We start from the raw sequence: 14,050 nt of genomic DNA on the forward strand, positions 1-14,050 counted from the left end.
TCCTCCTTCCCTCCAACCCAGATTTATACACCCTCAGTACATGTCAACAATAAAAATAAAAGTAACATTTTTTTAACTCAAGTCTGCCTCTCCTCACTTAGTGACTTACTCGTTTACCAATGCCTCGGATTTACAACGGGCTCTCTGACCAGTATGCATACAGCTGATTTCCTCTAGCCTGTTTATTACAATATACTGTACAGTGGAACCTCGGTTTTCGTATGCATGTAAAACTATGGTTATTCTCTATAAAATGTATTTTTTGTTAATATTTCCCATAAGAAATAATGTAAATCCAATTAATCCATTCCAGATTCCCAAAAATAGGGCATAGGAAAACCAAGGTTCCACTGTACACTACTGTATAAACATAAAAATATACAGTTGATCCTCTAATTTCATGATTAATCCATTCCAAAGAGTCTGCCAAAAGTTGAAGCCATTTTCCCCATAAGAAATGATGTAAATTCCATTAATCCATTCCAAACACCCAAAAGTATTAACAAAAAGTATATTTTTTAGAGATTAAATATAGATTTACATACAGAAAAGAATGACAAATCAGTATAAAGCAATAATAAAATGTATAAATGAACATTTAACATCACACTTACCTTTATTGAAGACTCTTGTTGGTGTATGGAAGACGGGGAGGAGGAGAACTGATTATTGTCTGTTGGTGGTTGTCCACCAACTCTTCCACATCCTGGCCACTTACATCCAACCCCATGGACTTCTCCAAAGCCACAATAGATTTCACAACAGGCATAGGGTTGTCAAGTGTGTGGGGAAGTACCCTGGCTGGTGTGTTCTTTCTTTAATTCTATCGTGTTTCTCACCTTTACCATAGGGCTGGCACTAGGGTCTTTCTTTGGGCCCATGGTGGCTTATTTAGCAGTTGCAAGCACAAAAAAGAATGAATTATTATAAAATGTTTCTATGTACATGAGGGGTGATGCTCATTTGCTGAGAAACAATGCCAGACTGACTCTTCAATGCGTCTGTGGGAGGCTGTGTGGGCAGGGCCATTGGGACATGTACCAGATGGCTGCCGAATTTAGAGAGAAGTCACGAAAATAGAGGCTATATTTTGACAAAAAAAGTTGCCGATAATCAAAATTCATGAAAATAGAGCCTCATGAAATTAGAGGTATTACTATATCAGAAATATTATAAATGATGCAAAGGTGACATTAAAACAATGTCAAAGATGGTTAACACAAACCCACTATTAGCGAAGAATTCATTTACCGACGTGGTCTTAGGAATGGAACTCCATCATTAAGTGAGGAGAGGCTGTATGGAGAAACTCGCCACACCGATACCAAATGGACATACCATATACCAAGGATATATACATTGACCTGCCCAGTGAATATGAAGCAGATTATTATTATTATAATCAAGGGGGAAGCGCTAAACCCGGAGGATTATACAGCGCCTGGGGGGGGATGTGGAAGGCATTCAGGCTTAATTCGGGGAACTGGAGCACAGATCCAATTCCCTAAATCAAGAGCCCCTCACCAACATCAAGGAACCTTCCTTGAGGGGAATATGAAGCAGAAACCTGTAATTGTTTTACAAGATGGAAGGATTGCTGATGTCTTTTTTTCTGTCTCATAAACAGGTATATCTTGCTACTTCTACTTGCACTTAGGTCACACTACAAGTGCATGTACATGCATATATATTTACACACCCATCTGGGTTTTCTTCTTTTTTCTTAACCCTTTCAGGGTCGACAGGCCCTCTTCCCAGATTTGTTCTCAGGTCGACAAATTTTCAAAAAAAAAAAAAAAAAAAAAATTCTCACGAAAAGATAGAATCTTTTCCCGATCATAATGACACCAAAAGTATGAAATTTGATGGAAAACTTATGGAATTATGCTCTCGCGAAGTTAGCGGTCTTGCCAATGTTTACGCATCGGCGATTTTGCCCACTTTGAGCCCTATTTTCAGCCAATTCCAGTGTATTAGTCGACAAAAATCATAGCTATTTCGCTAGAACTCCATTTTTTCCTATCGAATGAGTACAAGAAACCACCCATTTACCGATTTCAACTATCCAATAAAGTGGTCAGAATTTAGTAATTTTGCCAATTTCACACAAATTTCAAAAGATGCCAATTTCCAAATGGGGTCCAGAAATAAACAAGAAAGACATTCCTGGTACTAAAATAACATTTCCTCAGTTCATTAGTCACGTCCTCAGGCTCCTCTTACATTCTTTTGCTTTCCTCTTTGAATTTTTATTCTCACATAAAATAGAAGATTTACTGTTATGCAGACTACTGCATTAGTGTAGAAATGGTATAAATAATATCAGCGCACTTGTGAAAGAATATTAGACTCACCAGTTGACGTGTATTGGACACATAGCATGATTTGTTTACTTTTGAACTTTGGCAAAAATCGAAGATTTCTGTTACTTTGAGCTCAATTTCAAGGTACTTTTCATTGTAACACCAATCAAAATCATCTCAGTTTCTGTAATGTCTTCCATTCTAAAAAATGAGACCAGGAAAACTAGAATACATCTGTAAATAGCATACGAAAATACAGTGCAAAGTCGCTGTTTTAAACCAAAAACACTGTCAAAGTTTTTTTTTTTTACTCATTACGCACTGTGTGCTGCAGGATTTTTTTTTTTTTTTTTTTTTTATACTGCGCACACTGACCACATTCTTTCATATGTAGGCCTACCAGCTTTCTCTCACTAGATTTGAGGGCGCTAGAATTTAGGTGTACTAGTACGTTAAAAACCCTGGTGCGTAAGCCATATTAGTACGTCAGAAACCCTTAAAGGGTTAATAGTTCTTGTTCTTTCTTTCCTCTTATCTCCATGGGAAAGTGGAAAAGAATTGTTCCTCCATAAGCTATGCATTGAAGCAAGAGCCTTTTTTGGTGGCAAAGCTTTTGCTTCACACACTGAGGGTCCGGGTTCGATTCCCGACAAGGATGGAAATATTGGGTGTGTTTCCTTACACCAGTTGTTGATGTTCACCCATCAGTAAAAATGGGTACCTGGGTGTTAGTTGACTGGTGTGGGCCACATCCCAGGACAAAATTGACCTAATTTGCCCAAAATGCTTTTCATAACAAACGGCTTTCTATATGTCATTGATGTCAGCTAAGCCTGTATACTTTGTACATGTAGAAATAATTTTTTTTTTTTTTTTAACACATTTGCCGTCCCACCGAGGCAGGGTGACCCAAAAAGAAAAGAGAAAAAAAAAAAAAAAAAAAAAAAAACTTTCATCATCATTCAACACTTTCAACATCACTCATATGTAATCACTGTCTTTGCAGAGGACTCAAGTCTGGCTAACCAGTCTTCCTGAATCCCTTCACAAAATATTACCCTGCTCACACTCCAACAGCACGTCAGGTTCTGAAAACCATTCGTCTCCACTCACTCCTATCTAACACACTCATGCAAGTTTGCTGGAAGTCTAAGCCCCTCGCCCACAAAACCTCTTTTAAGCCCTCCCTCCAGCCTTTTCGGCGATGACCCCTACTCTGCCTTCCTTCCCCGACAGATTTATACAATCTCCAAATCATTCTACTTTGTTCCATTCTCTTTAGTCCCCTCAAGGAAGGTTCCTTGATGTTGGTGAGGGGCTCTTGATTTAGGGAATTGGATCTGTGCTCCAGTTCCCCGAATTAAGCCTGAATGCCTTCCACATCCCCCCCCCAGGCGCTGTATAATCCTCCGGGTTTAGCGCTTCCCCCTTGATTATAATAATAATAATAATCCATTCTCTTTAAATGACCAAACCACCTCTAACAGCCCCTCTTCAGCCCCCCACACTTCCTAATTTCCACACTATGAATTCTCTGCATAATATTTACACCATACATTGCCCTTAGACACGACATATCCACTGCCTCCACACTGCAGCATTTACAACTCATATTCTCATATATTCCCTTCTTTGCCTCCATGGATAATGTTCTTTGTCTCTACAGATACCTCAATGAACCACTCACCTTTTTTCCTTCATCAATTCTGTGGTTTACCTCATCCTTCATAAACCCATCTGCTGACAAGTCAACTCCCAAATACTTATCTGAAAACATTCACTTCTTCCATACTCCCTTCCTCCAATGTAATATCCAATTTTTCTTTATCTAAATCGTTTGATACCTTCATCACCTTAATCTTGTCTCTATTCACTTTCTACCTTTATACACCCACCCAAACTCATCCACTAACCTTTGCAACTTTTCTTTAGAATCTCCCAAAAGCACAGTATCATCAGCAAAAAGTAACTATGTCAACTCCCATTTTGTTATTGATTCCCTATAATTTAATCCCACCCCTCTCCCCAAAACCCTAGCATTTACTTATTTTACAACCCCATCTCTAAATATGTTAAACTTACAACCTATTCCATACACTTGCAACATCTGCCACATTGCTCCCCTATCCACTCAGAAATAATGATTTATTATTATTATTATTATTATTATTATTATTATTAGAGGAGGCGACTACAGTGCTGGGAGTGAGGGGTTAGTAACTCCCTCTCCTGTATACATTACTGAATTTAAAAGGGAGAAACTTTAGTTTTCTCTTTAGGTCACCCTTCCTTGGTGGGATATGGCCAGTTCATTGAAAAGAAAAATGTGCATCTGATGCAGCCAAAGCAAAGAAGAAATATTAATACAATAAACCCTTGATAAAATGGACTGCCATTAGGTAGGGATAGATGGCCACACTACCATCCTGGCCACTGCTACCATCCTGCTCCACTTCACTTCTTCCCCCTCCCCCTGCACACAAACACGAGTGACAGGGAGATACTCACAGCAGTACTGTACCTCTGACACACTGGCTGATGAGTGGTCGAGTGATCACCCTGGTCACACTACCACCGTCCCTGCTCTCTACTGACATCACACTTGTATTTTCTGATAATTTACCAACAGTACCATCAATGGAGCTGACTGGGTCTGCTTTATTTGGTGTTTATCTGTGTCTCACACTCCAACGATAAAATGAGCATAATCCACTTCATTAAAACTCATAACAATTTTTGCTTAACCGATGTAATCAACTTCATCGAAAGTTTCTATATAACTATTTTCGCTAACATAGGTACCCCTTTCCTCCCTACTATTTTTATGTAGGTTTCACTGTACAAAAATGTGGGAAGCAGAATCAGCATGTCAAAAATTGTACCAGTATACAGGAGGGCCCCGCTTTACGGCGTTTCACTTTACGGTGTTCCGCTAATACGGTCATTTCAAATTATGACCAAAACTCGCTATACGGCTCCCCCCACCTGACTTTCTAATACGGTCACCGCGCCCCACCCTGTTTGTTTACATTCTTCGTGAGCTCAGTAAGCACTAAGTCTCTCCATTTTGTCTGGAAACTCCAAAATTTCAAATGTTTTTAAAAGTTATTTCATATTTTATATATACTCTGATAATTATACTTATGTATACCTGTACTTAAATAAACTTACATACTGTGCTGGCATGCAGGTACACACAAAAATCAATAAGAGTGTCTTATGTCTCCAGACGTCATATTAGTAATGATGATAATCATCGAGTCATTTAAATGTCGTATATTACGTTAATATACACATTTTCATTAATCCATCTATGATATTTTTTCAAAATTATATAATAAACACGATGCATAACATAAATAAGATAAATACACCCCACAGTAGAATAAACAAACATAAATGTGAGATGTGGTAGCAGACGACTTGCACAGGTGACGCCATATTAGAAATAATAATAATCACCGAGTCTCATTAAATGTCGTATATTACGTTAATATACACATTTTCATTAATCCATCCATGATATTTTTTCAAAATTATATAATAAACACGATACATAACATAAAAAGATGATAAATACACCCCACAATAGAATAAATAAACATAAATATGAGATGTGGAAGCCAGATAACTTGTACAAGTGATGGCAAGAATAACATTTTCTCTAATCTAACATAGAAAATGTGTTACTGTGGGTAACTGTAGAAAATTATTCCTTTCGTATATAAGTTTATTCAGGTATACACAAATAGTTACATAGATTATCATACATATGTGTAGAGAACCTAGGATAACCCAAAAAAGTCAGTGACTTATTTCCATTACCTTCACTCAGAGCATCATTTCTTCTCAAAATGATGTTACATGAGAATGGGAGTGTTCTTCTTTATTTATTCTACCGTATCAATGTAGAGACAACCTGTACACAATGTAACTTGTACACAAACCAGACGTGTACACTTTGTTTACAAAACTTACCTTCGCCTGGTTTGTTTACATAACTCTGCGCCTGTCCTCTCTCATGCACTAGTTCTTTCTCTCTCTCATTTATTCGTTTTATCTCATTTACTTACTCCTGACCCTACATTAAGACTACAAATATTTTAAGGTAAGTAATGAGTGAACTGTGTATACATTTTATTGCTCTGGGATGCTTAAATATCATAGAATAGTATGTGTGGGTGGGTTGGCCTGGTATGGTAGCCCGGCTGACTACCATACATACCACACTTGATTTTTTACAATAAATACTACTCATCTCACCCTATATTTTAAGGTAAGTAATGAGTGAACTGTGTATACATTTTATCGCTCTGGAATGCCTAAATATCATAGAATAGTATGTGTGGGTGGGGTGGCCTGGTATGGTAGCCTGGCTGACTACCATACATACCACACTTGATTTCTTACAATAAATACTACTTGTCTCACCCTAGATTAAGACTATAAATATTTTAAGGTAAGTAATGAGTGCACTATGTGTGTATTGTACTTTTTTATTGTTTTCTGATGCCTGGCTCTATTGCTAACTTAATATATATTAGTGTAAACTTGTTATCTAGTGTTTGTATGCATTTATAAGTGGAAAAAAAGGGTGTTCCACTTTACGGCAGTTTCCGCCTTACGGCGGTAGCCTGGAACCTAACCTGCCGTATAAGTGGGGCCCTGCTGTATATGAACTCACCTCACCTATACCAAATTTTGTATAAAGGGGTGTGGAAGGCTGTGTCTGGAAGATAAGGAGAGATCTGCTGACTCTGGCTCCCAGCAATTTTGTGAGATCAGTAATTTGCATATCTGATTTCTTAATTTATGTCTGAATTGTCCATATATTTTATTTTGTATGATCTATGCTTGAGGGGCCAATAATGTCATGTTTAGTGGAGAAAAAAGTAACACATGCATTGGTTAAACCAAAGTCAGAGTCAACAGGAAAATAGCACACCCGAAATCCATCTTAAAACATTACGGTTCTGTACTTCTTTCTTTCAACACAAAGGCCATATCCCACCAAGGCAGGGTGGCCCAAAAAGAAAAACAAAGTTTTTAGTCACCTCTTATGACACACATGGCTTACGGAGGAAGAATTCTGTTCCATTTCCCCATGGAGAAGTTCTGTACTTGAACATGTTATATTATTGTATTCTAAAACAGGTTTTATTATTGTATGCTTAAATGTGTTATATTATTGTATGCTTGAATGTGTTGTATGCTTGAATGTGTTATGGTGTTACATACAGCACATGAAGGAGTATTTGGTATTGCATTGCCAGTATTACTCTGGAGTTTCCTGAAGCATTTTTTTTTTTATTTTGCCTATTTAAAACCCACTTTCACTGTATTTTTGTCCCTGTAAATTTATGAAATATTGAAATTCCACAGTGCACTTAATTATCACAATGTATAATGGAAAAGCTATTGCAAGTTTTGTGTCTGGCTTATTTATTAGAATTCTGTTAAAAGTTTGGTAAAAAATTATCATGATCAAGGGGGACACATACAACCAAGTGATTTATGAAGTGACAGTATCTTTATTTGACATGGATTTCTCTAAAAAATATTTAGAGACTATGTTTCTCTCTTTGTAAATGTATGTTTTGTTTGCAGAATCAGCTGAGTGGGTACCTGCTACGTAAATTTAAAAACAGCATGGGTTGGCAGAAGCTGTGGGTTGTTTTCACCAATTTCTGCCTATTCTTTTACAAAACTTTCCAAGTGAGTGATATTATCCTGTGTAATACATTTCAGCTTACAGTTCCCAATATCAATCTGATATATTTTTTATTAAAAAGCAAATTTTGTTACTCAAAATTAGGGCTTTTGTTTAAGTAACCCATCTCCATAATTAAAGTAGGTGGCAAGAGTACAACCACTATCGTTTTAGAGACCTAAGTGGACCCTGCCTAGTAACAATTCACTTAGTTTCCAAGTACATTTATTTTCACCTCAATTATCTCTCTTTAAAACTCTTTCTAATTTTCATTAAAATCTGCTGATAAAATATGTTCGATTCTCTCATTTGTTCCTCTTTCCATTTTCTTACTATTCTTGTAAACCACTTTCTTTTCCTCTCCATATACTTAGCCTTCCTTATATCTCTTTTACATTGTAAAAATGTTTCTTACAGGAATTTTTTCTCATACCTGCCATTTTACCTCATCATTCCATCAATCATTCTTCTCTCCCACACCCACCGTGCACCATATATAGATGCTGCTTAACAATACCATAATTTAAGTAGTGTACTGATAAGGAACCTACATCTCTTATTGCCTGGAGATTAAACCCAAGATCTTGTCATTAAGAATCAGGTTCTCTCACCAGTGAGCTGTTCAGCACCCCTATCCCTGAAAAAAAAAAAAAATCATGGCATAGTAATCAGTAATATAGACTTATCTTCACTGATAATTTAAAGTTAGCATTGGCAGTTCCTAATATTAAATCATCCTATCACAGCTTAATTTAATTTTTTTTATAGGATGACTTTCCTCTGGCATCTCTCCCACTACTGGGATACACCATCACCACACCGGGAGAGGATGACCAGATCCAGAAAGAATTCGTCTTCAAGCTTCAGTTTAAGAATCATGTCTACTTTTTCAGGTAGGATCCCATTGAAAATGATTAGTTCCGTTAAGAAAACCAGATAAACGAAGTTGGGAGAGTCAGTGTATTTTTTAACTGCATCAAATATTTTATTATTTTAGTTGTTAATGTATTTTTTATAGGTTAACTAATAAATTTACATAAAAAATTTCTTCATCTGAACAAATATATACTTTCTTTCAACGCACTGGCTGTATCCCACCGAGGCAGGGTGGCCCAAAAAGAAAAACGAAAGTTTCTCTTTTTAAATTTAGTAATTTATAAAGGAGAATGGGTTACTAGCCCCTTGCTCCCGGCATTTTAGTTGCCTCTTACAACACGCATGGCTTACGGAGGAAGAATTCTGTTCCACTTCCCCATGGAGAACAAATATATACATTTGAACATATATGCAAACATGCATATATATACATGTATATACAGTGGTCCCTCAATTATCGTCCTTAATCCGTTCCTGGAAGTGGGACTATTATCGAAATGGACGATTTTCGAATCAATTTTCCCCATAAGAAATAATGTAAATCCAATTAATTCGTTCCAGACACCCAGAAGTATCAACAACAATTTTTTTTTTTACCTAAAAGATAGATTTACATGCACAAAAGAATGAACATTCAACATAACAGTTACCTTTATTGAAGGCTGTTGTTGATGAATGGAAGACAGGGAGGAGGAGAGAGGGAAGAGAGGTTATTTGGAAGGGAAATCCCCCTCCGTAAGGACTCTAGAACACTAATAAAATGTATAAATGAACATTGGTAATAGGGGTAGTTGATGAGTGGAACGGTCTGCCTAGTAGGGTGATCGAAGCTAAAACATTGGGTAGTTTCAAATTTAGGTTGGATAAATACACGAGTGAGAGGGGTTGGATTTGAGTCGGACTTGCACCTGAGGTTATTGCTTGGGTAGCATTTGTTCTGTTAGTGGGTTGGATTTGTGAAGGACTGGACTAGTATGGGCCAGCAGGCCTGTTGCAGTGTTCATACTTTAAGTTCTTATTTAACATCACACTTACCAGTAGGGTGATCGAGGCTAGGACCTTGGGTAGCTTTAAGAAGAGATTGGACAAATATATGAGTGGGAGGAGCTGAGTTTGATTTGCGTCATTGGGTACGGGAATAAATTCTTGGGTAGCTTTGGGTAGAGGTCATTTTGATAAGGACCTGCCTTGTATGGGCCAGTAGACCTGCAGTGTTCTTCCATTATGTTCTTAGTGGGAAGGATTGTAAAGGACCTGCCTAGTATGGGCCAACAGGCCTACTGCAGTGTTCCTCCTTTCTTATGTTCTTATTGAAGACTTGTTTGTGTGAGGGAGGGATGGCAAGTTTATTGTTGGAGAATATGACACTAATATCAACTCTACGGCTTATTTATCTATCACAATTCAACTAATATGACATAATAAACAATATTAATAACATAGAAACATGGAATATACTCTAGAATGAATAAAATAAGTCATTACTTATGTCACGAGAGGTGTTGTGTTGTGTTGTTGTTGGGTATATAAGGGCCACTGAGAGTAAGCCGTCCATAATGGGGGTGAAGCAGCAGCTGAGGCGGTGGTGTTTTCTGTAGCCCTATATAACTCCAACAACATTGGAGGAGTTGGTAGAATCGCTGAATCACTAAAGAAGGAACCCTCTACCACCATCACTATGACCTTCTACCACTATTACAACTGTTATCACCATCACTACTACCTTCTACCACCATCAACCACTATCACAACTGCTTCCACTCTACCACCACCACCTTTGTATTTTTCTACAAACTTTTTCATAAATTATATGTTTCTCAAACTCTTTACCAAAGGGCTGGCACTAGAAGCTTTCTTTGGAACCATGGTAGCTTATTTACCACTTGCAAGCACTAAAATCAATGGAATATTATGAAATATTTTGTAGGAGCATGTAAGGGGACCGTCGCTCACTGGTAAACAATGGCACACTGGCTGGGAAGGCAGGCCCAGGCGGCTCAGAGCGTGAGTACGCGTCCCGGACAAAGGACAATTAGCGAGTTAATGGACCATTTGCGAGCCAAAGTTTAGACGAAATAATGGGACTATTTCCGAAATGGACGACTTTCAGGCTGAACGATTATTGAGGGACCACTGTATATACATGCATGCATACATACATATATACATTATACATACATACATGCATGCATCATCTTGTTTCAACACACTGGTAGTATCCCACCAAAGCAGGGTGGTCCAAAAAGAAAAAAAAAGTTTCTCTTTTTAATTTTAGTAATGTATACAGGAGAAGGGGTTATAAAATATACATAAATACAAAAATACATGCAGTAGGTCCCCACTTTATGGCACTTTGCCTTACGGCGTTCAGCTAATACGGTGATTTCAAATTATGACCAAAACTTCCAATACAGCTCCCGGTCTTTCTATTAAGGCATGCCCCAACCAGTTTGTTTACATTCTCTGTGAGCACATCTCTCTGCTATGTCTGGAAACTTTCCAGAATTTCAAGTGTTTTAAAGTTACAGTAGACCATCAATTAGCACGAGTTTATTTGGCACAATTGAAGAATTGCGGCACAATTTTATGTAACACGTCATATGATGAATTTAACCCTTTCAGGGTCCGTCCCGTAGATCTACGGCTTTACGTTCAGGGTCCAAACCGTAGATCTACGTCATGAGCTCAGCTCACTCTGATAAACTGTGAGTGGTACACTTGGGCCTAGATATGAGAGAATACATCTATGTGGTATGTGTGCACTACATAAAACAAATCCTGCAGCACACTGTGTATAATGAGAGAAAAAAAACTGAAACCACGATTTTCGATTAAAACAGCAACTTTGCAGTGTTTTTTCGTATGTTTTTTATAGTTGTATTTGAAATTTCTTGGTCTCATTTGATAGAATGGATATTACAGAAATAGAGATGATTTTGATTGGTTTTAGCTCTGGAAATGGCTTGAAACTGAGCTCAAAGTAGCGGAAATGTTAAATTTTTGCCGATGTTCAAGAGTAAACAAATGACCTAATACACGCCAGCTGGTGGGTCTAATATACATTCACAAATGTGGTGATGATATTTATACAATTATTACAATATTGCATAACAGTAAATCTTCTATTTTTTGGTGTGAATAAAAATTCATTATGTGAATAAAAAATCAAAATGGGATTTATTTGTAAAGCCTCAAAACATAACTAATGAACCGAGGAAATGTTAGTTTAGTGCCAGGAATGCCTACATTGTTTATTCTGGACGCTATTTTGAAATTGAAATATTTTGAACTTTGTGTTAAATTGGCCAAATTACCAATTTTCCATCACTTTATTTTGTAGTTGAAACAGTTGACTTGGCGATTTCTTGTGCTCAATCGATAAAAGTAATACTAGTCAAATAGCCAAGAATTTGGTCGACTGGAATGATGTAATTGGCCTAAAATGGGAGTCAAAGTTGGCAAAATCGCCAATTCGTAAATATCGGTGACACATCAAAATTCGCGAGAGCATAATTTCGTCGATTTTCCATCAAATTTCGTACTTTTTGTTTTATTACCTTCGCAAAAAGATTCTCTACCATTTCATAAGAAAAAATAACAAATTTTTTTTTGGAAAATTCTTGGACACTGGGGCACCACTTCAGATTTTGGCCTTGGACCCTGAAGGGGTTAACACGGTTCAGTTTGCAGGAAGGAAAAAAAAATTTCTCTTTTCCTCAAGCGCATGCTTTGTTGTGAATCAGCAGGGGAGACCTCCTGCCATCCCCAGCCATCCCCAGTCACCCCCCTGACACGACCCCACCATCCTAGCATTCGTACTTCATACGTGTCCAGTCCAACTTCTCTGCTACAAACTTGTGATTGTGAATTGTGTTTTGATATTTTAATTGCTATATCTTGTATCTGCCAAGCAATCATGACACCCAGTAGGCATACCAGTGTTGCTCAAGGTGGCAAGAAAAGGTGTAAGCATTTAAGTCTTAGAATTAACGAAGGAAACAAAGATATTAGATGAGACATCCTGTGGCCATAATGAAGTGTTACTTTGTACACACAAAAAAGAGGTAATCATAAGTTTGTGTGACTGGATGAATTACTTACTGAATGACTGACTTACTGAATCACTTGACTGACTTACTGAATCACTTGACTGACTTACTGAATCACTTGACTGACTTACTGAATGACTTACTGAACAACTTGAATGACTTACTGAACAACTTGACTGACCTACCGAATGACTTGGCTGACTTACTGAATGATTTGATTGAATGATAGACACTCTCAGTACAACCATCAACTTCTGTACCAGAACCTCTACCATCCATCTCAAACCAGTAGGGCCACAGCATAACTCTCCACTCTCTTCACAATCATCCACAAACACCAGCACCCACAATTTAAGGTAAGAAATACGATTATTTCTGTTACATTTGTAGTCTTAAGCAGTAAAAACAACATAATGGATCACAACAGTGAAATATAATTACATATTCACTTTTATTTTTGTAAGATGTGGAGGCCTAAAAAAAAGTTGTTTGGCTTTATTGGGGCTCTTAGGAATGTAACCCTATTTTTCCCATAAGTTCTTCAGTTCATCTAACACGGTTTTACCTAACGGTGTTTTCAGGAACGTAACTGCCGTGTAATAACGGTCTACTGTATTTCATATTATATATGTACTCTGATAATTATACTTATGTGTACCTGTACCTAAATATACTTACACACTGTGCTGGCATGCAGGTACACATTAAAATCACGCCATATTAATAATAATACATAATCTCTTGGGCACATTAAATGTCATATATTACGTTAATATAGACATTACCATTAATCCATCTATGATATTTTTTACGAAATTATATAAACAAACTATGTAACATATAAACATGATAAATACACCCCACATAAATATGAGATGTGGTAGCCAGGCGGCTTGTAGGACATGTGGTAGCCAGGCGACTTGTAGTCCAACATCAGAGAAAATGTGTACACTATAATATTATTGGGGGTAGCTAGAAAATTATTCCTTTCGTATGCCTTCACTCGGAACATCGTTTCTTCTAAAAATGGCATTACATGAGAATGGGAGTGTTTCTCTCTATTTTACTGTATCAACGTGGAGACAACTTGTACACAATGTAAAGTGTTTGTA

At 37.3% G+C, this 14,050-nt stretch overlaps 1 protein-coding gene and 1 long non-coding RNA gene across 8 annotated transcripts in view; one reads left to right on the forward strand and one right to left on the reverse strand.

Moving 5' to 3' along the window:
• Positions 1-14,050, forward strand: part of Cdep (Chondrocyte-derived ezrin-like domain containing protein) — a 628,747-nt gene that overhangs the window by 603,134 nt on the left and 11,563 nt on the right. For all 6 annotated transcript variants that reach the window (XM_070086348.1, XM_070086350.1, XM_070086352.1 and 3 more), the window contains 2 exons: positions 7,911-8,018; positions 8,782-8,906. In XM_070086348.1, the coding sequence (XP_069942449.1) occupies positions 7,911-8,018; positions 8,782-8,906 (233 nt within the window). The remainder of the gene's footprint in view (positions 1-7,910; positions 8,019-8,781; positions 8,907-14,050) is intronic.
• The window catches only part of LOC138852881 (uncharacterized), a 112,507-nt gene that overhangs the window by 22,619 nt on the left and 75,838 nt on the right, over positions 1-14,050 (reverse strand). For both annotated transcript variants that reach the window (XR_011392153.1, XR_011392154.1), the window contains exon 2: positions 8,565-8,650. This is a non-coding gene — a long non-coding RNA (uncharacterized lncRNA). The remainder of the gene's footprint in view (positions 1-8,564; positions 8,651-14,050) is intronic.

This window comes from Cherax quadricarinatus, chromosome 18 (genome assembly GCF_038502225.1).
Source record: "Cherax quadricarinatus isolate ZL_2023a chromosome 18, ASM3850222v1, whole genome shotgun sequence".
Classification (NCBI taxonomy): domain Eukaryota; kingdom Metazoa; phylum Arthropoda; class Malacostraca; order Decapoda; family Parastacidae; genus Cherax; species Cherax quadricarinatus.